Genomic DNA, 26,988 nt, shown 5'->3' on the forward strand with positions numbered 1-26,988 from the left:
AGAGTCAAGCAGAATAAGATTTCGGTTTGATTTAAACCTCGTTACCAAAGTATTTGCCAAACAGTAAGCATCTCTAAACTATCCTAAATATTACTGAAAACTAAATAGTGTTGAAAGAACAGTCAGTACAGAATAATAAAAAATTCTAAATTTGTTTGGTTTCAAAAGTCGCTTGATGACTTAGGCCTAAGGTGGTGCCTTGGGTGTAAGCCTAGCTGATTATTATTATTATTAATCCTAGTTTGTTCTCATCAGTTTGAAAAAATATATAAATATCCTGTGTTTTGCCCTCTTTAAAATTGTCACAATCATTTTCCCAGTCTATGATTCAATTAATAATTTGAGTTTAATTAAGAGTTGAAAGTTAGAGCTAAATTTATAGTTAAACAAGCCTTAATTTCTATCAGTTTATTTAAATGGGGCCATAAAATATAACGATATATATATCTACCATAGATATTTATTCCTCAGCAATAGGTAAAAACATGTGAAAATAGCAGCCAATCTGGTCTGTTCCCTTCCTAGGGAGCATCCAGTTTTGAAGCAACAGTGAAGGTGAAGAATTCCACTCTCATTTATTTATCGACTATTGTAATTAAACGTAAGCTATGTTGTTATATCAAAAAAATTACAAACTGAAAGTGAAAAATCTTTAATAAATTTATAACAGTGTTGCAGTAAATATATATATTTATCTTTTAGATTTAAGTACTGGTAAACCATACATGAAATGTTTTTGACCAATAAACTTATTTACAGAGATTTCAAAATGTCCCAAACTACATCGTAGGAATCATTAGGACCAGATCTAAAATATTACACATATAATCATTAAAAATTATTGAACGAACGTGGGTTCTATATCCAAAACCATCAGTACTAAATTTAGAAGAAATTAATTAGAAAATGTTCATTTGATGCACATTAGAAAAACCGGTTTTATATTTTTATATTTAAAAAAAGAATCATTTTCACTGAAATAAATAAAAAATATCGATAACTCTAAATGGGGTATTATAAAGTTATAGATATTGCCCAAAACTAATTAAGAATAAGTGTATTATATTATTTTTGGATATAATATAGTAAGAATAACACATTCCCAAAAAATGTGAGATCCAATAGTAATTTTGATATGGATTGTATAAAATATAATTTCAATGTGTAAGATTATGAAGTGATAACGAATATAGCTTGACTGAATAGAATTTTTCACATAAACATTGTTGTCAAAGGTAAAGTACAACAGCCAGAATAGTTCGAGCTGTCACTCGTCTAAAAATTTAATACACGAAGGGTGGAAATTAGATTTTCAATCCCACAAGTGAGAGAAAATGTCAAAGCAATAAATTATATTCATATTCAACCATCGATAAAGTAATGTTTTAGTATTGGCAAGAATTATTTATTTTTACTCAGGAAAAATAACTATGTTGAGACAGTTTTAGCATTTCTACCAATCCACCTCATGCTCAAAAAGTAAGCTCCTTTTCCCCAAAAAAGAACAAATTAGCTCAGTGTCTCATTGATTAGGATGTGATTGAAGCATACACCAGTGATGTTTATCTACCCCATCCTCTCGTGAAAGTGGAAAATTCAACCATGATAATTACGGATGATCTCAAGATATCATACTTACATATTCCATGAGGTACAATTTGCCTCATGTATAATAAGTAGGAGGTTTCCAGCAGATCATGAGTAAGGCGCTTAAGAATGTTTGAGAACATGGAGGGTGCATAAGATAACTCTTAAGTTAGCAGTAAGCAAAGCTCCCATCACAATCAAAAGCCAAAAGTATGTTTTATTATATCATCAAATTACCATAAGTGTGCCATTCCTTTGTATGAGGTTAATTTTTGTTCATTACGCCTTTAATACCTTTTAAGTTGTGAACTGATCAAAAAGTTGTAGAGTAAAGTATTTGGGAGAGGAAACGTTACTGGGTTTGAAGAATAGTTAAAATATTTATTTATTTCAGTAGTTTGCACCATTCCATAAAACTACGAATGGGAGTTTTTTTGTATTACATGAAGATTCTAAACAAATTGAAAGCTAATTCCACAACTCAAGTTACTTGGATAACACATTTTGGGAAGTGCAAAGTTTCTTTCTGATACAGTTCTAAAATTAACTTCAAATAAAGATTGAAAAATGTCTTTCCAGCCTCGAATTTTGGACATTTGACGACTACAGCTCAAATTGATTAGCTCATACACTTCATACTGAATTTCTGAAATGGCAATTGAACATGTTTACCTGTCTGTTAGACACTGGTGGATTAACATTTTTCATGGCGTACGAGGATTTTGCATCTTTTGGATCTAGCAGTATGGCAGTAGCTCAACTAAAATTTTTACACCAAAGGCTTTGAACTAATTTCCCTATTCTTCAATAAAACCCGTTCTTCCAAAAAAACGAATTAAACGGAAATTGTTAGAAGCAAACTTCACTGTACAGGTTTTCAAAAACAAAATAGCATAAGGGATCAAATGTATCCCCAGATAATTTAAGTTTCAATAATAATAACTACATTACACAGCTTTAAGAAAAAGATAATTTAGTATTAATGAAAATAGAATGGAATTTCATTGATTTTTTTAAGTCAAAAAAGGCTATATATGCTGTTTGTAAAACCCAAATACCAGTAGTGTAACAACGCTAAAGGTTCAGAATTACAATATAGTAATATTATAAGCAGTTTTTCTCAAAAGCCACTCAATAGTATTAATTCGTACTAAAGTTCATATTTTCAACTGTAGGCCAATGCTGGAAAGGAACCTAGCAAAGGGCCTATCAAGAACATATTCTTTCCATAGTAAGCAGACCTATTTTTAACTGTCAAACTTTATACAGTGCAAACCTAAAGTTACTAGAAACATGTACATCTAAAGTTCTCTAACCAGAAGGTTTTGTAACGTTAAAAAATGAATAAGACCAATGAAGTCTATCTGTGGTAAAAATTTACTTATTGAAGCGGTATGCTTTCAGAATCCACTAACTCAAGCTAGCCATTGAATTCTATTTTTAGAATCTTTAATAAGTGAAAATTTTAAAAGGAGTAAAACATACTCAGTGAGACCATAAATAAAATCATATCAAATAGCTGGTTTAAAAATATTTTGAATTTGTTTCTTATAATTAAAATTATAATTTGATAACTTATCTGTGTACTAGTATTATACAGGGGTAAGGGAGAAATGTCATAAAATAATTAATTTTTTACCAGTATTTATAGTTCTATATTTCTTAATATCCGATACTATATTTTCTTAAATGCATATTAGGAACAACCACATGATCCGCACGAAGCTACACTATTACTTAAACGGGAAAGCTTTAAGTTGCTTTCAATATTTGATGATTCTATGTCATTTGAAATCACTGAAACAGTTTGAATGAGCTCTGATCTACCATCTCCATCAACATCAGCTATCATCACTAAAAACAGGACAATAAAATTATGTCAGTTAATTTAATGTAAAACCAACAAACTTATAAAAAGCTAAATTGTTTACCAGAGGGTGCTTCTTTGTACAAGTCTGGAGTGCATCCATTATCTTAATAAAGAAAATGCATTAGTTATTATTATTAGCCAATAATCTAACACAACACGCTAACATACTAAATTGGTTTAATATCGGGTTTATAACTAATCCATGTAAATAGTTTTAAAGGAAATTAAAAAATACAAAGCATATCACACAAGCCTAAGGAAACTACTTGTATTTTTTTGGATAACGCAGGAGGCCCAAGTCATCTAGCAACGTTTAATGCCATAAATTCAGGTGGCCGGGTTACAATGCGTAGGAGGGTGGTGGCAAGCCCTTAGTGTCACGAGAGCCATAAGCTCTCTACACTTATTATTACCATTAACTAGTGGGGAGAGAACTTGTAAACTCAATGCAGGAGTTGTTCCAGGTTTTCATCCAGTGCCACAAACTGGAATCGAACCTGGCTCCTCTTTCTGTGTGGCAAAAGTGCTAACCACTCTGCCACCGCACCTACAGATATGACAGAAAGTAGTACACACTGTCTTTTGGCTTTTTACCATTGCTGTAATAATGTTGTGTAGTCTGGCTTCCCGTAAAAATAGCAAAAAAGAGCTTTATACATCAGAGCTTTCCCACCAAAAAATCATCTGTTTCTTCCCAAACCAGGGTAGCCAACTTGGGTTTACAATAGGGGTGTGCAAGGATTTGCCTAAACCGTGTGCCCGTATTGAGTTTGAGCTAGAGTACTCAGCTCAAAATGAGGTAAGCCTTGCTAAGAAACTCGCTAATCTTAAGAGTTTAAAGTTTAGCCAAGGTCAAACTCGCTAAAAACTCATTTGCAGTTTTTTTATAACAAGAATTTGATTAGCTAAAAGTGACTCGCTATGATAAAAATATTCAGCGTAACAATTATCCACCATATCTTAAATCACATCGTCTGCTACAACATATCTACAGGAACACGGCCAACGCTGATAACGTGATACGTGGTAGCGCGTGAATCAAATCTGCCCGTGACAAGTCATATAATCATGTGATGTTTTGTAATATCATTTCTATTCATGCCATTGGTCATTTGTGTGAATATTAATTGAACTCGTTTAATAGATGAAAACTTCTTAATAATTTCCAACTCATTAATTATTTTTAAACTCTTTAAAGTCTCAAAGCCTAGAAAAGGGGTTATCTTAAAATTCATAAGCTTGCTATATTTTTCAAACTTGGACTCTGACTCAAACTCAGCTAGAAAAAATCACGATACGCTAAGTAGACTCGGTAGGCAAAAATTGATATTTGCACATCCCTAGTTAACAAAAAAGTTAGTTATTGGGTTTTATCTGTCGTGTTACTGTGGATTTAGTTAATTATCTAAGCTCATGAATGTTGAACCCCAGAAGTACTACTTAGTAATATAGGTAGGTAGTGGTACATAATTATCACTACCCAAACTATTGCTATTAACCACTGCAAGTTTTTATGAAAAATATTTAGAGATATAAATTTGAAACAGAACAATAATAATATCAACATAGCTTTGTATTAAAAAAAGAGTAATATATCAATATAAAATAAACTTACTTCCACACTTTGTAGCTAAAGGTATCACAAGTGGGGTATCAAACGAAACATTTGTGCTACAATCCAGCAATAAGAACTTTTCTTCTACATTGGTAATAGTAGATGTGCTAGCTGGCTTTGAATCATCTTTCACGACACTTTTAACATTTTCTGTAGTCATTTCTTCAACCTTAAAAATGAATTCAATTTTTACATTTATATAAAAAGCTAAATCTTGGAAATTAAGTTCTGCATACAGCTCACACGGAGTATTGTACTGCTTTTTAAATTATTAACTTTATTCAATTTGTTATTTCGGTGTGAATATATTATTTCTAGACAGAGTTTAACCAGTTAAGAGTTCCAAAAGATTTAATAATAATAATGGAAACTAACTATGATTAATTTTTTTTATGGATATAGAACGATAAATAGCCAAATATTATTCTCACTTGAAGAGGAATACTCAAAGTCCTAATAAGTAAACCATCTTTTACATCATACTTTTTAAGAACTGCGTAGATAGATGTAGCAGTTTGATTCAAAAAAGTGTAATTTAACACTGGACTTCCACTCACTTCATCAATAATTATTACCTAAAATGAAGATAATTGAAATTTCAAATAACATTTAATTATTAGTAATTTATAGTTATACCCCTGTTTAGAATATTCTTAAGTCATCAATACACTTACTGTAGTAATATTTGGATCTGTTGAATCTGAGCCTAGAAGTGCTATATTCTGTGAAGTTGCATTTAAGAACCTACCACTAGCAGAATCCCTGAAAGATAATGTGCAAATTTAAAAATGTTTTAATGATAAAGTTCAGTTATTATTGTAAAATAAATATTAAAATGTAAAATTAATACTAGCAAACAAAACCAATAAATGACAGTTTCTTCATAAAAAAATAGGACTGTTCAAAAGATACTAGCGTTGTGCACCATGACAGTCACATTGTGCAAAAGCTTATTGGGGTTACTTGTTCAATTCATGTATGTATTCAATGTGAAATAAAAACTTTTATTAGAATGACTGAACTGATAGTTACTGTTTCACAAAATTACCGAACTTGAAACTAAATGCTCACTTCAAAACCAAATTAATTGGCATTTCGTAGCTCCATCCAGTTCCATTGTCAGGGCTTAGTAACTGAATTATATGTCCATTTTTGGTTGCTAAAACTTGGTGGAAAATATTGCCTTCATTGCTAACAGGTACACTTAAGATCTTGGAAATTTTATTATCTTTTTCCAAACTAAAGAAATAATAAGTGTTAAATCCAAAAGAGAAACAACTAATGAAATTGCAATTACCTGTGAAGTAATTTACTGTCTAATGATGAAAATAAAATGGGGTTGACTGAGGAAAGTCCATTGTTGCACAGATTATTCAAGGGTATTAGCCAAACATTCTCTACAAATCAAAATTAAGCCTTTAGATACTGATATTTAAGTTAATTTCCACACAAATTTATCCCAATAAATATTTTAATTAATTTTTAATAATTTTTTGGTATTATTATTCATGATTTCACATGGAATTCTTTGCTATACCTAGGAGCAACATGTACAAACATAGCACCCCACACAAGGAGAACGCAGCTAGCCTTTAATCACGCTAACACAGTGTTGTATACAAATTCCATTGGACGAGCCTTTACGCTGAACATTTTACAGAAAGGGCCGGGGAAGACAATTTCGAATTTTCCCCTTCCGACGGCCGCAGGCACTAAAGCGTCTAACCAATGAATACTGTACACAAGATAATGGATGATTTTTGACGGGTTGTATTCTCCTTGTGTGGGGGCTGTGTTTATTGCTCCTAGGTTACACTAATAACATTTATTACAGTGTCAACCAGTTTCCACTAGCAAGTTCATCTTTGGGAATTGTTTTATATTTTTCTTGACATAACCCTTACCAAAAAATAAGTTGGATTTTAGTTGGTACACACATTTTAGTTGACGTTAAGTTGGTTTAAGTAGGCTCAAGTGATCAGAATATTTCAATAAACTAGTTAAAGGGGTAATAAGTTGTTATTAAGTTGTTATTAAGTTGATGGGAAAATACTTTTTTCTTTAAGTTGGTAATTAGTGGTCAGAAAATTACATATTATTTGTAAGTTGGTTTTAAGTAGGTATTTAGTTGGTTTAAAGTTGGTATTTGTTCCAAATACCAACTTCAAGTATTTCCTAGACCACTTATTTTTTGGTAAGGGAATACTTGAGAATCAATAAACTATTTTGATATTTACCAATAATTAAATTATGACCCTTACCAAAAAATAAGTTGGTTTACACATTTTAGTTGTTATTAAGTTGGTTTCAAGTAGGCTCAAGTTGCCAGCATAGTTCAAGAAACTAGTTAAAGGGGTAATAAGTTGGTTTTAGGGTGGTTTTAAGTTGGCTGGAAAATATTTTTTTTAAGTTGGTAATTAGTTGGTTTTTAGTAGTCAGAAAATTACATATTATTTTTAAGTTGGTTTCAAGTTGCCTCTAAGTTGACTTAAAGTTGCCTCCATTAAACAAAATCAGAGTTGGTTTTAAGTTGCCTCCATTAACCGAAATCAGTTGGTACTTCTAGTTGGTATTAAGTGGTTTTAAAATAGGTTTTAAGTTAGTATTTAGTGGGTATTTGTCTCAAATAACTAAATACCAACTTAATACCAAGTTTAAGTAGTTTTTAGACAACTTATTTTTTGGTAAGGGGAAACTCACAATGTCGATAGTAAATGGTATCAATGGAATTTTAGGCAAATGGGCACAATTGATCTGTCTCTCAACATCAATAGTTGTTACTCGGTGTTCACAGAATAGTTTTTTTTTAATATAACTTTTTGACAGATATCAACACTTTTTACCAAAAGTGGATATAAAACAGAAAGTCTGGGAGGAAAAGGGTTCGTTAGCTTTCTCAGTGGTTTCCTTCAAAAATGAGGAGCTGTTTCCCCTATACAATGATTGAGCCAATCAGGAACGACTCTGTTACGTTTGGCCTATGTCTCATGACGTCACGGTCAGAGGAAATAGTTCAGATGGGCGATGCTAGCTAACCTAGCGGTAAAATTCCCGAAGACGTTGTCACGTTGGTTAATTTAATCCTTTTTCAAAAATTTTGCCTCTGTTAAGTTCAGCGTGGCTCAAGCTCGTAAGAAATATACACCAGAAGAGTTAGCTTTAAAGCCGAAAAGTAAATTTAGTCAGTGTAATTTATTTATAAAAGATTTGTATTCAATTGGTACTATACAAACCAATGAAGATTTAAACCAAGGCTTAACTAAAATTCCAGTAGATAGGGATGTACAGACAAATTTTAGTATAGTAACATGGATTAAATAACCTTATAAGGTTATTTAATCAATGATAGTAATAACCAAGGTAATAATGCAGAATCGCAAACTGAGATTTTGGGTTCAATTGTATCTCAAGAAAAGGGGGATGAAATTAATTGTTTTACAACTAATAAACTTAAATGTGCTAAACGTAAATGTGAGCCAAATGAAGCTGCTAAGGAGACAAATTGTGATGAAGCTTTTCCACTGTTGAAGAAATAAAGTGGATAACTGCACCCCGATTAAATTACTAACTTCAGTTGATAATGTCCCATGTAGCCTGTCGTGTATAATATTTTATATTGAAACTTTTCGAATTATAGTTAAAAATGTTTCTTTAAATTTTAATCATATTTCACAATTGAAGTAGTTTCTTTAATTGTTTTCCCTGGATTATTTCTACCAGATGAGAGGCGAAACTGATCCGATAACCATTTTTGTAACTGTTGACACATATGGCATTAGGGAATCATGTGCAATAAATAAACCTCCGTTGTTAATTCCCCTCAAAACTACAGGGATTTTATTGAAGTTTTTTGCCAAGCTATCCAATGTACTACATTGGAGAGTTCATTTGCATATATTGGGTCATAAATTATAACTGGGTCAATTCCTTCTTCATTAAGTACTAAATTGTATACCCAATTATTCCATGCGTACAGAAAGCCACTATCCTCCTCTTTCTTCAGAGTAATGCGAATGTAACAACTCGTGTTGAGAACACATATCTTCTAGTAGTTCTTTTAAAGTTCCATTGTTTTTAAATTCGTTAAACACTAAGCCACACACCCCATTCAAACAAAACAAAAATGTTTTTATCAATTATCTACCTAAGCCTTGCCAAACATGTGAATTTTCACAAAGAGCAGACTCACCAAATCCAGCCCAAAGACTATATAATCAGGTGGATAAGGAACTGAAGAAGAACTATAATATATCAGCCTATTTACGCAGGTACATGCGAGTAAAGCGCCATTTGTAATGCTCCGCCAAAGGGGGTAGGCACAAACTAGGGGTATGCTTGGGGGATCCTCATTTTTGATGGAACAGGGCTACCGGGTCCTCCCAGACTTTGTTTTATATCCACTTTTGTTTTTACTTGATAACAATAAGTATGTCAATTGTGAAAAATTAACAACTGTTTTTCAGAGCTATTGAGCAATCTAGGTTTAGTCTCAACACAGAGCCCCCTGGTGTCTAAAAATTCCTACGGCGAAATGTACTACCACCTAGGACAATAACATGTTACTCAATTCGAGTAAATGTCCAAATCGAAGCTCAGCGAGAAAGTCAGTGACAAAAAACGCTTCAGTCAGGAAATTAGCATTAAACATGTTTAATGCTAATTTCCTGACTGAAGCGTTTTTTGACACTAATAGGATGTGTTATACTTATTGTTTTTATCTTACTTATGCTAATATTAATATTAAATAACTCACCAAAACCATTACTATGCATACATGAAAATATTAGTTTCTCCTCATTTTCAAACCATGGGATTATCTTTTCTGGTAAATTAACACATTGCTCCAGCACAACGGAAGCTAAAACTTGGCCAGTATATCCAGAAATAATGTAAAGCATGTTTTGTTTATATTCAACCCCAGTGAAATACACATCACTAATGGTGTCATTGTCGCAATCTGGACCAACACTAGGCACCGTAAGATCCAATGTACTCCAAGTTTTATTATGATCATGAACAAACCATTCAATATGACCTGAAATAAAGAACATTTATTATAACAGGCTAAACAAGATAGTTAAAATTGATCATTTAGAGTGTCATCCAACAACATATTTTAATAAAACTTATGAAGCCAAATCTTGATATACCAACAATGACTTAAATCAATTAAATTATTTAGAAGAAAATAATATTTTTACTTTAAAAAAGATATTTAAATATTATAAAAATTTCATTTTAATGCGATATATTATTATTAATTTAATATTTGCTAATTTCCAATGTAATCAGCAGCTGAAATAATTTAAGAGTAAATTGAGGAAATCTATTCTTAGCTTGCTCGTGGATGTGGCTTTGGTTCGTTTGCCATAGCAACTCGTGTAGCTTGTCCATGACATTAAGATGCCCATGTCAGCCATGTTATTATTTCGCAGGATCCTGGGTTAGGTAGATCTTATGGTAGTATGCAAATTTGCAAAAGGGAAAAGTTACAATGAAAATTTTTTTGACCCCTCAAAATGAAAAAATCTCCATTTAAAAAGGCATGGGATTTTCTCGGTTTCACACTTAAAGTGTTGGTTGCACGAAATTTTAGCTATGGCTAATTAATGATTCATTAGAAAGAGCAAACATTTTATAGCAAGTACAGAAAATTTCATCAAAATCGGATAAGTAGTCTTTGAATTATTATAAAAAGAAGTCGAAATAGTGGAAATCGAGTTTTTGGCAAATTTCCAGACTTTCTCGGCACCCATGACGTCAGAAAATGCGAAGCGTATCATTGGCTAATTGTCTGTAATACATTTCTTTACATCTGGGATTAAAAGCAGGTTGATTTAACACCCAGCAGTAGTAATTGAAATAGGCATACACAAGCCTACGTAGTAGAAAAACGATATGAAGCCGAAGGCTCCTCGTAAATTTTTTGTTAAACGTCGCGTCGAGAGCGCCGCTTAGCGCGCGCGTTAAAAAATATTTTTATTTCGATAATAAGCCTAATATTATGATTAAAAACCTCTGGTTTGAAAACTTCTACAAGTAAACAGAATCCCTCCACTTCAGTTCCTTCTATTTTAGGTATAAAACTACAGCTTTGATTTGCCCCAAATTGCTCGTGCTACGGAGGAGAGAACTTTCGCCGAAAATTTCAGGATTTTGAAGAGCGAAAAAGGTCAGTTTCGGACTCAAAGTTAATACACTTAGGCTTGGAAATTTGTTTCGACAATGACATTTTTGCAAAGAGAACGTCCTGGGCTTCAAAACAAGCCCGCATTCATTCGTTTTTATTACTATTGATTTTTCGTGCAACCAACACTTTAAGTACCATAAGGTCTCCCTAACCCCCGAGTTTCAACAAAATCGATTAAAACAACCACGGGTAGTCTCCTTGTAAGTTCCGGATGCATCTCAAATGTGTAACTTATTAACCTTGGAAATGGAACTAGCTAAGTGTTCATAAATGGTACACTGAGAGGGGGTCCATTAACCTGGCCAGCCCTAATAAGCATAACTAAAATATCATAGCCTATCAATACGCACCCATTATGCACCATTACGCACCGTTAATTTAAAATTTTGCACCAGTGCCGTTTTGACGGAATTTAATTTTTTAAATGGGCGGGCCAGCTTAACGATAGCCCGCCCAATTTAGAATTTCCAAAAAAACAGCCTATCAATACGCACCCATTATGCACAATAACGTACCGTTAATTTCAAATTTTGCACCAGTGCCATTTTGAAGGTAGTTAATTATTTAAATTAAATGGGAATTATTTAAATTGAGACCTCCGTAAGCACAGAGATTTACGTTGTTGGAAGACGGTTTGAAATACCTTAGAATTAAAATTAAGCGACGTAATTGCAAATTTAGGTTATATGACAATCACAGCTATTCAAAAATATAACTTTTATGAATATCGGACTTCAATTGAGAAACGGTTTGAAGACTTTTAGGCGAAAATATAAAACTACGAAAATTGGAGACCCGTAAATTACCGCGAAAGCCATACTTAAAACTAATATTTACTAATGGAACCGAAGATATAAGTCCGCTGGATCCTAACCTAACCAAAAATAGTTTTTTTTAAAGTTATCGGACATAATTTTCAGTATGTTAGGCTCAGATTTCAAAATTATGAAGGGCGATCTTTGCCGGTATGTGTACATTCGAACGAGTTAACATTTACCTCCCTATCCCTTTAAGCTAATTGTCCGACACATCGGCATCGGCATCGGCTACATTGTAAGTGAAACTAGTACAAACGAATCCTTAGGATTGTGTGTAAAAACCTAGGCGCAGTGTAATTTTGGGGCACTTATACCTGAAATTTCAAAAGTGGGGCTCTAAAATCGGTCCAAATGGGGGCCGTTAACAATCGTGCGCCTAATGGGAAAATCGCCACTGTGCTTAACAGAGCCGTTCGCTATTTTATGAGGAACTAAAGAGTTATAAATAGTAATCATCGGGAGCACAAGGTTGAAAACACCTGATCTAGACTAACAATATGAACTTGAAAATTTGATCTGACTCGTAAAACAGTGTAGTGCAAATTTCATAAATGGTGAGTCTTAATGGGTGGCAATTGATGGGCTACTTTTAAGGCTGAAAATTTGAAATGGGTGAGCTTCATTAACTTGGCCCGCCCAATTTGAAATTCATATATCTCTGAACCCAGTGTAGTGCAAATTTCAAAAATGGTGGTGCATAATGGTGCATAATGGGTGCCAATTGATGGGCTACTTTTAAGCCTGAAAATTTGAAATGGGTGAGCTTCATTAACTTGGCCCGCCCAATTTGAAATTCATATATCTCTGAACCCAGTGTGGTGCAAATTTCAAAAATGGTGGTGCATAATGGTGCATAATGGGTGCCAATTGATGGGCTACTTTTAAGGCTGAAAATTTGAAATGGGCGGGCTTCATTAACTTGGCCCGCCCAATTTGAAATTCATATATCTCTGAACCCAGTATGGTGCAAATTTCAAAAAGGGTGGTGCATAATGGTGCATAATGGGTGCCAATTGATGGGCTACTTTTAAGGCTGAAAATTTGAAATGGGCGGGCTTCATTAACTTGGCCCGCCCAATTTGAAATTCATATATCTCTGAACCCAGTGTGGTGCAAATTTCAAAAATGGTGGTGCATAATGGTGCATAATGGGTGCCAATTGATGGGCTACTTATAAGGCTGAAAATTTGAAATGGGCGGGCTTCATTAACTTGGCCCGCCCAATTTGAAATTCATATATCTCCGAAACCAATGTGCGGCAAATTTCATAAAAGGTGGGGCTTAATGGTGCATAATGGGTTGGTTCGCCGATTTTTAAATATACGCCGGAAAACTAGCCTGTCACAAAGCACCCGTGGTGCAACGTTACGCACCACCTTCTTTATAATTTGCACCTTACCAGTTTCTGAGATATACGAAATACGGATTTAAATCTATATTTTATAATTTAAGATTTTTCAATGAAGAATATTTCAAAATCATTTTTTGCTATTTTATATATTAAAAAATGTATCTGAGGAATAGGAACTTTATTTTTCAATACGGGTGGAAATTTAAAAAATGAACTACTTCTGTATGTGGAATACTTTAACTACACCCTTACTAGTGTAAAAGTATCTTTATTAGTCAAGTAATTACCTTTTGAACTACCGAACTAAATAACACTAATTTGATAAGAACAAAATTGTAATAAAATATGAAAAAGGTTTTAATTTAATAGAATAAAGATCATTTAGTGCGTTTTTGTTACGCTTAAACTAGACGTTTTGTTTCGTGGCTAGTTTAATAATATAATCTATTTAAGTTGTATAAAAAAAGATGGACAATTGCAGTTTGATTTTCGCTACAGTCTTCTCTCTGGTTTTTCAGATCGTCATAAATCTCCCATTTGTCGTTAGGTCGATGGGCATAGCAAACATAATGTCCAGTTGTACCAGTATTGCTGCCTCCACGATAAACAATGAGTCCCCTGATTTTAAACGAAGCTTCGCTAATGGAAATATGTTTCGGAACATCCTTGAGTTGTATGGCCATGTCATTCTCGCAATCGGTTCTACTTTGAGAATGGATTGTTCGTATAAAAAATTGCGATTGTGGTGCATCGTAATTAATCGTTCGTAATCCTGGGCAGTCCGTACATTCTCCCGAAGCTGTAGGTTCGCGGAACGTTTTGACAATTTTATCCTCTAAAGAATGTATTTCTGAAGCGCTACATTCTAGTAACAAAATTTGCCTCTGACGTTTTCAGTTTCTTTGGGGGCATGCCTCTTCAGAGCAAGAACTATGTTCGAGGAAACTCGTCTCGTCGTTTAAAAGCTTAATGGTAAGCGAAGCCACTGACTCTTCGAATTTTAGTCTAATAATATTAAATGCAAATGGCTCAGCTTGAAATACTGTTTTAAGTATGAATGCTCTTCCTCTATATATGTGTGCCGTGACGCCCTTGTCAAACATTTTTCTTGAAAATTGTAAAAGAACGTTCTTAGAAATCTCTGTACGCTCTTTCATAACGTCACTATCACAATAGCTAACGCAAATTAACTGCGCTAGACTATCAAATGCACAAGTGTGTGTTATAGAAAAAAGCTCCTTCTTAATATTGACCGTTTGCAGGTCCGGTCTATTACTGTTTTTCAATAGCCCAATGGAGAGAGCTTTACCAGGGTTACTCCAATCGGTCCTCAAAACGTTCTGATGGGGTTCCAAGTATGAGGATCGAGGACGCTTTTTGGGGGGAGATTTTGCCTGGTTTCGCCAATTTTCTTTTTCAAATTTCTCCGTTAGCTCTTCTCTTTCTTTGTTGCGTTTTAATATGCATAATTTGCAAATTCTCACTTCCCCGTATCCTTCAGCATCGTCTTCTAGCGGATAGCTACAGCCTATTAAAGCTTGAACTGGCATCTATTGGGGAAATTTGTACTTTAGAGAAAACAAGATTTAACGGTCATTTGAGTACACACAATCCCCAGGACATTGTAAATTATAACGTATGTTAAAGAAAAAGTTTATTCGAAATTCAATTAGCCTGTACATAAACCACAAAGAATATAAGAACGCTGTGCATAAAGCGCAAATAAAACCTTAACCACCCTGTACATAATTAGCGAAGAATATCTTAATCACCCATAACCCTCCTGGTGTAAAAAAAAATAAAGTGTAAGGCTAAATGGCTAATTAACTCACTTAAAATATTTTTTCCTACGCGACTGCAATCTAAGATAGATTTGGGCCTGAATTAACTATTATTCTGGTTTTCGATCAAATCGGACTAAATTTAAAAACATGCATAGATTTAAAGCAGAAAATAGGAAAAAGCACTGAAGTGGGCTAAAGTGCCACTTCTCATACCCCTATCCCCAAAATTATAAAAATCCCGCCGAGGATATAATAATACGGTTTGGGTCCACTTGCGCAGTTTTCATTTGCACAGTTTCCATTTGCGCACTTCCAACTTCCTCAGTTTTCGTTTGCGCACATTCCCAATTGCGCGTTTCCCATTTGCGGAATTGCTATTTGGGCAGCTCCTCATTTGCGCAGTTTGTCATTTGCGCAATTTACCATTAGCGCTTTTTCCCGATTGCGCAGTTTCCCGATTGCGCAGTTTCCCGATTGCGCAGTTTCCCGATTGCGCAGTTTCCCGATTGCGCAGTTTCCCGATTGCGCAGTTTCCCGATTGCGCAGTTTCCCGATTGCGCAGTTTCCCGATTGCGCAGTTTCCCGATTGCGCAGTTTCCCCATTAAAATGCTGCTAATACCTTAGCACCACTTTTAAAACGGCTTCTGTCGTAGGACAATATACGTCCTCTGTAGTAGAACACCTATATGAAAACGGTGCCTACGCGCCTGCGGCGCGCCCGGCTAAACTAACCGTTGCTCGCTTCGCGCGCTAGCCTTGATATAACTACCTCTATATTAAAACTATTTCGTTGAAATGGCCTCCAATATAGGACAGTAAGCGTCCCTTATTTCGTAGGAATGGCCTCTGTCATAGGACAGTTACTTCCTATGTGAGAGGCCAATACCAAGATATTTCGATAGAATGGCCTCTGTCGTAGAACACCTCCTATATGAAGACAGATTGACACCTGAAAATGGTAAAACAGCCGAAATCCGTTCGACACTCTAAACCCATACGGAACCCAAAGACCGTACAGCTGATATTCGTAGAATGGATTCCTTTGGTAAACATTTACCTTTACCAAAAAAATTTTACATAATATAATATAATTTTCTTTTGAAAAAGATAAAATCGAAATGGATACATGTGTAGCTTGCACTTTAGGAAATTTCCCACCCGAAAATGGAGCACACAAATGCTTTTACTGCAAAGTAATGCGATTTTTTTAAAACGTGTTTTTACACACAGTCCTTAGGGAATTCATTGTATGTATTAAGTTCCACGGCTGTGTAGCCGCCGCTGCTGGCGGTGTTCGCACGATTGTTCGCAGTATGTTAGCGGTACAAAGACAAGTGATATATCAATCGATAGGTATTATTAGGTAATGGGCCAATTGCGCAGTTCCCATTTCCGCAAATGCAATTTCGCGGTTTTCCATTTGCGCAGTTTTCCATTAGCGCGTTTTTCATTTGCGCTTTTTCCGTAAGCGCAGTTTTCCACTTGCGCAGATATTTTCCATTTGCGCGGTTTATCATTTGCGCGGTTTTTCATATGCGCAGGTTTTCATATAGGAGGTGTTCTACGACAGAGGCCATTCTAACGAAATATCTTGGCATTGGCCTCTCACATAGGACGTAACTGTCCTATGACAGAGGCCATTCCTACGAAATACAGGACGCTTACTGTCCTATATTGGAGGCCATTTCAATAATAGTTAATTCTGGCCCAAATCTATCTTAGATTGCAGTCGCGTAGGAAAAAATATTTTAAGTGAGTTAATTAGCCATTTAGCCTTACACTTTATTTTTTTTACACCAGGAGGGTTATGGGTGATTAAGATATTCTTGGCGAATTATGTATGCATATTAAAACGCAACAAAGAAAGAGAAGAGCTAACGGAGAAATTTGAAAAAGAAAATTGGCGAAACCAGGCAAAATCTCCCCCCAAAAAGCGTCCTCGATCCTCATACTTGGAACCCCATCAAAACGTTTTGAGGACCGATTGGAGTAACCCTGGTAAAGCTCTCCCCATTGGGCTATTGAAAAACAGTAATAGACCGGACCTGCAAACGGTCAATATTAAGAAGGAGCTTTTTTTTATAACACACACTTGTGCATTTGATAGTCTAGCGCAGTTAATTTGCGTTAGCTATTGTGATAGTGACGTTATGAAAGAGTGTACAGAGATTTCTAAGAACGTTCTTTTACAATTTTCAAGAAAAAAGTTTGACAAGGGCGTCACGGCACACATATATAGAGAAAGAGCATTCATACTTAAAACAATACTTCAAGCTGAGCCATTTGCATTTAATATTATTAGACTAAAATTCGAAGAGTCAGTGGCTTCGCTTACCATTAAGCTTTTAAATGACGAGACGAGTTTCCTCGAACATAATTCTTGCTCTGAAGAGGCATGCCCCCAAAGAAACCGAGAACGTCAGAGGCAAATTTTGTTACTAGAATGTAGCGCTTCAGAAATACATTCTTTAGAGGATAAAATTGTCAAAACGTTCCGCGAACCTACAGCTTCGGGAGAGTGTACGGACTGCCCAGGATTACGAACGATTAATTACGATGCACCACAATCGCAATTTTTTATAGAAACAATCCATTCTCAAAGTAGAACCGATTGCGAGAATGACATGGCCATACAACTCAAGGATGTTCCGAAACATATTTCCATTAGAGAAGCTTCGTTTAAAATCAGGGGACTCATTGTTTATCGTGGAGGCAGCAATACTGGTACAACTGGACATTATGTTTGCTATGCCCATCGACCTAACGACAATTTCCACCCGTATCGAAAAATAAAGTTCCTATTCCTCAGATACATTTTTTAATATTTAAACTAGCAAAAAATGATTTTGAAATATTCTTCATTGAAAAATCTTAAATTATAAAATATAGATTTAATCCGTATTTCGTATATCTCAGAAACTGGTAAGGTGCAAATTATAAAGAAGGTGGTGCGTAACGTTGCACCACGGGTGCTTTGTGACAGGCTAGTTTTCCGGCGTATATTTAAAAATCGGCGAACCAACCCATTATGCACCATTAAGCCCCACCTTTTATGAAATTTGCCGCACATTGGTTTCGGAGATATATGAATTTCAAATTGGGCGGGCCAAGTTAATGAAGCCCGCCCATTTCAAATTTTCAGCCTTAAAAGTAGCCCATCAATTGGCACCCATTATGCACCACCATTTTTGAAATTTGCACTACACTGTTTTACGAGTCAGATCAACTTTTCAAGTTCATATTGTTAGTCTAGGTCAGGGGTTTTCAACCTTGTGCTCCCGATGATTACTATTTATAACTCTTTAGTTCCTCATAAAATAGCTAACGGCCTGGTGGTGGATGAACTCGTTCGGAGGTTGAACAGGGGAGGATGCCGCTGTTTCGGTCACGCCGATGATATTGCTATCATCATTACTGGGAAATTCCCGGCAACAGTGAAGGACGTAATGAGGAGGGCCCTAGCATCAGTTGAGAGCTGGTGCAGGGAGGTCAACCTCATGGTTAATCCTAATAAAACTGTCTTGGTTCCTTTTACTCGTAGAAGGATAAAAGGTATGTTTGAGGGTATTTCCTTATTTGGAAAGGACCTAGTGGAGAGCACCGAGGTGAAGTACCTCGGGGTCATCCTGGATAGCAAACTAACATGGAAACCACACCTTGACTACATAGTCAAGAGGGGCAAAATGTTATTTTGGAGAACTAGAAGTGCAGTTAGCAAGACCTGGGGCTTAAGCCCCAGGACTGTGTACTGGCTGTACACCATGATCATCAGACCTATCCTGTCTTATGCAGCTGTGGTCTGGTGGCCAAGGGTTACTTTAAGGACTGTGCAGTTTGATCTGCGCACTCTGCAAAGGCTGGCTTGTGTCGGCATTACAGGAGCCATGAGAACAGCGCCAAGCGCTTCTCTGGAAATACTCCTGAATATGCTTCCTCTCCACCTTTTTATTGAGGAAGCTGCCCTTTTAGGTGCCTATAGGCTTAACCAAAATGGCTGGTGGAAGGCTAATAATTGGGAGCATAGCCACACCAAGCTCTTCCGAGATATGTCCAATCAGATGCCGATTTTAACAATGGGCTCTGATCTGATGGTTACTAAACTCCACTTTAGTAAACCTTTTGAGGTCAACTTCCCTAGCCGTGCGGAGTGGAGTCACTTGACCCTCGGTACCAGAGGAGAGATCGTCTGGTTCACTGATGGGTCTAAGACACACTATGGCACTGGTGCGGGGATGTATTGCCTTACTAATAATTTTGGCTTTTATGAAAGTCTAGGGATACACACTAGTGTATTCCAGGCTGAAATTTTTGCAATTTGCTCCTGTGTTGCTCACTGTTTACATCAGGGGTATCATGGGAAGGTTATCCAGATTTATTCAGATAGCCAGGCTGCTCTTAGAGCTCTCAGCCAGTATAGTATTCTTTCTAAACTGGTTTTTAGCTGCTTAGATCTCCTCTGCACTCTTGGGTTGCACAATAAAGTTCAACTTTGTTGGGTACCTGGGCATAAGGGGCATCTTGGGAATGAAAGGGCCGACGCCTTGGCCAAGGAAGGTGCGAGGGCTGGGTTCATTGGTCCAGAACCTGCTCTCCCCATCTCCCGAGGACTTGTACGCGGCTTAATCTCCAAGTTTATGTCGGATCGTCAACTCAGACAATGGTCTGAAATTGAGGGTCAAAGGCAGGCCAAAGAGTTCACTCTTGGCCCTTCTAGGGAGAGAGCTAGAGAATTACTCTCGCTCTCTAGGTCCAGTATTAGGATTGTTACTGGCCTACTAACAGGTCACTGCCATCTTAACAGACATTTAACGCTTATCGGGGTCAGTGATGACCCGATTTGCAGATCTTGTCTAGCTGAGGAGGAAACTGCCTCACATGTACTCTGTAGCTGCGATTACTATGCAGCCCAGAGGTTTGAGCATTTGGGTATGCATCGGTTGGAGACGTATGACGTCTCTAATATCACGGCCGGGCAGATTTTAAGCTTTATGTCGGCAATAGGACTTATTTAAGTCAACCAGTTTGGGGATGCACAATGGACCTTAGGTCGAAGTGTTTGCCTTGCCACCCCACTCAATAATAATAATAATAATAGCTAACGGCTCTGTTAAGCACAGTGGCGATTTTCCCATTAGGCGCACGATTGTTAACGGCCCCCATTTGGACCGATTTTAGAGCCCCACTTTTGAAATTTCAGGTATAAGTGCCCCAAAATTACACTGCGCCTAGGTTTTTACACACAATCCTAAGGATTCGTTTGTACTAGTTTCACTTACAATGTAGCCAATGCCGATGCCGATGTGTCGGACAATTAGCTTAAAGGGATAGGGAGGTAAATGTTAACTCGTTCGAATGTACACATACCGGCATCGATCGCCCTTCATAATTTTGAAATCTGAGCCTAACATACTGAAAATTATGTCCGATAACTTTAAAAAAAAAACTATTTTTGGTTAGGTTAGGATCCAGCGGACTTATATCTTCGGTTCCATTAGTAAATATTAGTTTTAAGTATGGCTTTCGCGGTAATTTACGGGTCTCCAATTTTCGTAGTTTTATATTTTCGCCTAAAAGTCTTCAAACCGTTTCTCAATTGAAGTCCGATATTCATAAAAGTTATATTTTTGAATAGCTGTGATTGTCATATAACCTAAATTTGCAATTACGTCGCTTAATTTTAATTCTAAGGTATTTCAAACCGTCTTCCAACAACGTAAATCTCCGTGCTTACGGAGGTCTCAATTTAAATAATTCCCATTTAATTTAAATAATTAACTACCTTCAAAACGGCACTGGTGCAAAATTTTAAATTAACGGTGCGTAATGGTGCATAATGGGTGCGTATTGATAGGCTGTTTTTTTGGAAATTCTAAATTGGGCGGGCTATCGTTAAGCTGGCCCGCCCATTTAAAAAATTAAATTCCGTCAAAACGGCACTGGTGCAAATTTTAAAATAAACGGTGCGTTATGGTGCATAATTGGTGCGTATTGATAGGCTGTTTTTTTTGGAAATTCTAAATTGGGCGGGCTATCGTTAAGCTGCCCGCCCATTTAAAAAATTAAATTTTGTCAAAACGGCACTGGTGCAAAATTTGAAATTAACGGTGCGTAATGGTGCATAATGGGTGCGTATTGATAGGCTATGTTATTTTAGTTATGCTTATTAGGGCGGGTCAACTTAATGGAGCCACTGAGAGGTATCTTTTTGCATAAAAAATATTTAGCCTTATTAACAAAAATTTTATCTATGACCTATTTGAAATGTAATTGGATAACCTTTCTGGTAATAATTCCTACTATATAAGGTTTGAGTTTATTTTATGCTACATACACTCGGTATTTACAACCTTTTGCAAAAAGTTGCCTTTCATGTAAGACCATATTCCCAAGGTTAAACCTCAGATTTAAATATCATCAAAACAGAAAACTTACCATTAGTTGCATCAATATTTGCCATTTTGCCATTTTTGTCCACTACGAAACATGAAACAGGGCCACCAGCACTAGACTTGAATTCATTTGAACAAAACACACTTGATGGGCTATCAAGAAGGGTGTTGTTCCATAGTTGGCTTCCATCTATAGCATTTATCGCTAAGAATCCATTTAAACTAGAATTTGTAGGAGATTGGTAACCAAATATTATTGAACCAGATTTCTTGTTAGTTTTTGCAAAATCAAAATTTGTGGAAATATCTGCAAAAAAGGGGTAAAACTTATACCCTGTTTCAAGCAGTTTATTTTAAATTCCAGGTTATTTACCATAGCCATCTAAATGAAATTCCCAATTTTTGGCAGGATTTTCTAGATAACGCGGTAATTTACATGGGATAAGCCATCCAAATGCAATGATGAAAAGAGCACATTGTAACAGAGATAGGACAAAGCAAACTTTTCTTAGAGGTGACATAGGAGCCTTTTCAGACTTTTCGCTAGGCTTAGCTTCTTCGACATCTTTAACAGGGACACTGTCGGGTAACCCATTTTTGAGATTTCCTTCACTTTTCACAGATTTGTTTCCTAAGTGCGTTTCATCTTCATCGCTCTGTAGCCCTTGTGACACGGGTAAATAGTCTCCTTGCGTGCCATTCACCTTCATATTTTGTTCGTTTGGGTCCCTAAGAAAATGAAAACCAAATCGTATTATTTACATAAAGCACTTTTTAGCAGAATTCTTTACAATTTGATAGGCAACTAAAGCCTAGTTACTATACATATAGGAAATCATACTAGGCTCATTTTATTAATCTTTAAAGTAAATTCATGTGGTAAGAATAAATATCTATACTTAAATAAAAAAAATTGTAATTTAAATTAAAAATTAAATTTGAACGGCATGGATTTGTAAACAGTCTGGTTTCATGAAATTTTAAGAATATCTAAAATGAACTATAAAATTAGAATGTTAAAATACTCAAAGCATAACCTTGAGAAAAAATAGGTCATTTCCCATTTTGAATGTTGGGAAACACTTAACAAATCTTTCTCATAAAAACAAGGTTTAAAATTAGAACTTACGCCATGCCTAAAAATCAACAAACACAACGTTGAAGATTATTAGATTTTAGGTTTTAGTAAACTTTCCAAGTACTAACAACCTCGCTTAAAGGTTTGGGCTTTGTGGAAAATAAAAGATATGATACTAATGCAATATACATGTACAAATATAGTGGTAAACACAGTTGGAGATGCGATTGAGCTGACTAGCATTAAGGTAGTGGTAAAACCACCTGCTGGGTAACAGAATCAAAATTCAGAAAAACAAATATTGCTATCCAACTATGGATAAATGGTGATTTAAAGAAATTCAAGAACCATTTCGGCAGTGACAAAGAGGAACAGGGTAAGCAAAATTTTGAATTTTGATAAGAGTAGAATTCACAAACACTTGAAGCATAATATCTTAAAAACTCTTTTTGCAAAAACAGGCATGCTTTTACTAAGGATATTTCTTCCAAAAAAAAATAGTTTTAAAATAAATGATAAAAATTAATTTATAATAAATGAATTAATTAAAGTTACTTATGCATAAAACAAATTAATGATTAAAAATCAACGGAATTTTTTACACAATATTGAAACATTTTAAAATCCTACTATAGTTTCGCCATTTTTTGAAAAATATAGAAAGACAGTACGTTATATACAGGAAAATAATTAATTTTTATAATTATTTTTTTAACCACATGTGTTCAATAGCCCTTGGACCTTCAGCTGCATTTCAGAAGTAGATTTCGATAGAAATCATGAGCAAAGGGTAGTAATTTCTACTCAAGGATAAAAACCCCACATATCAACACCAAGAATTTATTTATTCATACATAGAAGAATGACTATGTTGAAACACTCCGTGGGTATCATGGTGAAAGAGAGGGCAGAAGGGATAATGTTACCAGCGTATGCTTCCATCACGGTGGAAGATGCGAGTTAGAAGGCAGTGGATAATTTCAATCGTTATTTTTTGCGGAACCCTTCGCTATCAGAAACAAAATCTGCCGCACCCCTGAAATTTTACTAATGATTTAATATCCCGGGGGTACATGTGCAAAGCCCCAGCGTTTGGAAGACCAATTTTTGTTAACCAAAACTCCTCTTATCAGAATTTTTTTATTTAAAAAAAATTATTATTATAAACAAAACTGCAGTTATCAATTTATTAATTAAAACAACACAAATATGAAGTAGAATAGGCTAGATTATAAATGTGTTATAAAATTGTTACAACATAGACATTCTCACTAACAAGGAGACTACCCGAGGTGTAACACACAGATTTTGTTCAAACTCAGGGGTTTGGTAGACCTTCATGTAACTTGAAAAATCCTAAAGGGATTTTATTCAATGGGCAACGGGTTTGCCATGGCAATGAAAAATGTTTTTGACAACATAAAATAACATGGGATTTTGACCGATTTCCCTGTGAAAAAAATTTAAAAAATTGATCAAAATGTGACCAATTTTCATTTTTTTCTTCAATTTTTATAAAAACATTTATAATTTTGGTATTTTAATTTTTTTTTCAATTTTGTAAAATGTTTCACAGGTGATCCTTGGAATCGGTCACAATCCCATGTTATTTTCAATGTGAAAATTTCTATTTTATGTTGTCAAAAACATTTTTCGTTGCCATGGCAAAACTGTTGCCCATTGAATAAAAAATCCCTTTAGAATTTTTCAAGTAACAAAGGTCTACCAAACCCCCGAGTTTGAACAACATTGGTGTGTAACACCTCGGATAGTCTCCTTGTAAGTACTTTTTTGAAACTAATATATGAGATATTGAAGAGAAAAGTATCAGGAAAATAAGTTAAATAATTAAACACAAAATTTAAGTGCAATGCAAGTGTTCAAGCAGGAAAATTTTTAAATTTTAAATTAAAAAAAAAGACTTAATTTTAAAACCCATTTATTGAACCCTAATGCAAAATTACTAGTTTTTCCCAACGAGATGATAGCTGGCAACACAATTAGCAAACCTGACCGATTTTACAGTAAATTCTCTGATCCAATATAAATATATTGAGAACAATTTGCGACACCCATTTCTTGATTATGTCCCAGGAATGTTTGGACACGTGGGGTAAAAATTTAGTACAACCAAAGCTTAAAGGGTTTTTCTACACCATTTGATCCAGAGGAGTTTTCTATCCTTTCAATTTCATATCAAACATTTTCAAACCAAAACTTCTATTATTATATTTCACAATCAAATATAGGTACAAAATGGCAAATCTTTAAAATAGGTAGAAAAATCAGACACACCCATCAAATTAATACTAATAACTTAAGGAGAGAGGTTAAGAAATGTTTGTAAATGTAACTGTATCATGGTTCATTGAGATCATAAATTATATACTAGTGCAATAAAAACTGTTTATGTATTTCAAATATCCTTCATGCTTAGTCGAGCCAAACCACTTAATATTAAGCTGTAGAAAGCATTTTTAATTTAATACCACAAACAAAAGTACTTTATATAGCTCCAAAATAATTTATTAAATGAAATAAAAACTAATCACACTGTTCACACATGGGTATGCAAACTTCCTCCCCACTCAATGACAGCTTGCGAGACAGCTCGCAAGCTGTCATAGAGGAACAGATGCTGGCTCACAAGCACCTCTGTTCCTGAGAGGGAAAATGTCTAGCACATTCATTTTTCAATAACAAAAGATAATTTGAAAGTAATAAACTTTAATAATTTTAAAATGAAGCTAGGTGATATCCACCTCTAGTTACAGGGAATTAAAAGCCGAATTTTGAGAAACAGCAAAGTCCAACAAAGGGCTTGCGTGCACAATTACCTCCTTTCAGGTACACATGCACATAATCAAATACTATTCAGTTTTTACACAACTAAGTAATTTCGGAATTAATATAATATTATTTATATTAATATTTTAATTTTATAGAAGTAAAGCACAATTGAATAAAAAAAATTGACATTGTACTACATATTTAACGCAACAAAACAAAATTTAATAGAAGATATAATTTTTTTATAAAACAAAAGTTAGGCAGATGCTGTACAGTTATTCAATGTGTGTTGACATTTATCTAAGTCATGTTGGGAAAAAACATTAGTTCTATAGCGTTAAAAGGAACCACCTATAGGAGGTTCCTTTTAACGTTACATTTAGTGTTTACTATTCTCCCCCTATTCGGCTTTCCGTTGCTACGCTACTCGTTTTAAAATTTTTAATGTTTAGGCTTAGTTTCTCTTTTCGGTTTAATAGTCGCAAGCCAGATTTCCCGCACGGTACTGATGAGTTCCAACTAGGGCAAAACTGGTCTACCGTTGGAAATTCTGGCTATTTTATTTATTTTTAATTTAGTTTTACACTCGAAGATTGGTCAGAGTTTTGAGTCTTTTGTTTGCTCGAACACCTATCGGTACGAGCTATGTAAGTTTTTAAATTTTCTTCAAATTTGTTTAGGGTTTAGCTTTTTTATCCCTATTTATAATGGACTAATCTACTAATTCGATAATTTTATCACATTAGTTCTATGACTAACATAATGTGGGTGAACACTCACAGCCTCAATAATAGGAAAGAAATTATGTGGAACCCAACAGACAATATTTGTTAAAGCAAATTATTTAAATACAATATAACATAATAAAGATATGAATTATATGATACTAAATAAAAACCAATACTCTAAAAAGCATTTTAAAATAGTAAAATTATCTTCCACTGGTAAACACTTACTGCATAGCGTTTACCACAATCTAGCCACTGTAGTTCACTGCTGTACAATACCAGAATGTAAAGCATTGTTTAATAGCAAAACGTGCACAGCTCTCAGTGTGTAATAGCTAAAAAGTAAAAACTAACTACAAAAACCCAAATATACAGTCATGCAATGATGTAATCAGAATTACCCCCCCCCCCCTTCTCATGAAAATCTATAAGGCCAGTCATTAAATACAGTGGCGTATTATTTTGAGAAATTCGTCTTTAGCAACAGAAATAAATTTAACATTTTACCTTTAATGTTTGACTTCAGAGAATGGATAATTCGACAAATATGACTAAATTCGAGTAAATCTCACTGATAAAGAAGTAAAATTTACTGAAAATAATTCATATAATTATGAAATTTGCGCAACTCCGATACGAAGGCCGCCATCAATGAGTAGAATTACTTATCTAGACTGGGTATGTCACGTGCTGTTGCTATAGCAATTATGCCAAGAAACATATATAAGGAATAGAAACCATAGGATTGTCCAGAGTTCTCAATTTGTTCACGAACAATGGAGCCTAG

The 26,988-nt window shown here is 35.0% G+C and overlaps 1 protein-coding gene across 3 annotated transcripts; it reads right to left on the reverse strand.

Annotated features, from left to right (window-relative positions):
- Positions 1-636: 636 nt before the first annotated feature.
- Positions 637-26,878, reverse strand: LOC149966766 (uncharacterized). 3 transcript variants are annotated; one of them, XM_090154306.1, is made up of 11 exons: positions 26,709-26,878; positions 21,979-22,334; positions 21,649-21,912; positions 9,826-10,107; positions 6,370-6,469; positions 6,144-6,311; positions 5,747-5,834; positions 5,504-5,647; positions 5,073-5,241; positions 3,519-3,560; positions 637-3,441 (listed from the first exon to the last, which is right to left on the reverse strand). In XM_090154306.1, the coding sequence occupies exons 2-11, from the start codon at positions 22,313-22,315 to the stop codon at positions 3,284-3,286; spliced, it is 1,752 nt and encodes a 583-aa protein (XP_090010432.1). In that variant the 5' UTR covers positions 22,316-22,334; positions 26,709-26,878; the 3' UTR covers positions 637-3,283. The 3 variants fall into 3 exon arrangements, with proteins under 3 accessions (XP_090010432.1, XP_090010424.1, XP_090010415.1); XM_090154298.1 differs by lacking the exon at positions 26,709-26,878 and adding an exon at positions 26,430-26,517; XM_090154289.1 differs by lacking the exon at positions 26,709-26,878 and adding an exon at positions 22,735-22,825.
- Positions 26,879-26,988: the final 110 nt, after the last annotated feature.

The sequence above is a fragment of the Leiobunum rupestre genome, chromosome 1 (assembly GCF_980474605.1).
Source record: "Leiobunum rupestre chromosome 1, qqLeiRupe1.1.hap1, whole genome shotgun sequence".
Taxonomy (NCBI): Eukaryota; Metazoa; Arthropoda; class Arachnida; order Opiliones; family Sclerosomatidae; genus Leiobunum; species Leiobunum rupestre.

Excerpts from the sequence above, each read along its gene's own strand:
- LOC149966766 (XM_090154298.1), bottom strand. Across the intron at positions 6,470-9,825 it reads TATGCATAGTAATGGTTTTG|AGAATGTTTGGCTAATACCC; the intron begins GTGAGTTATTTA and ends TTTGATTTGTAG. Across the intron at positions 3,561-5,072 it reads TTTAGCTACAAAGTGTGGAA|ATAATGGATGCACTCCAGAC; the intron begins GTAAGTTTATTT and ends TTCTTTATTAAG.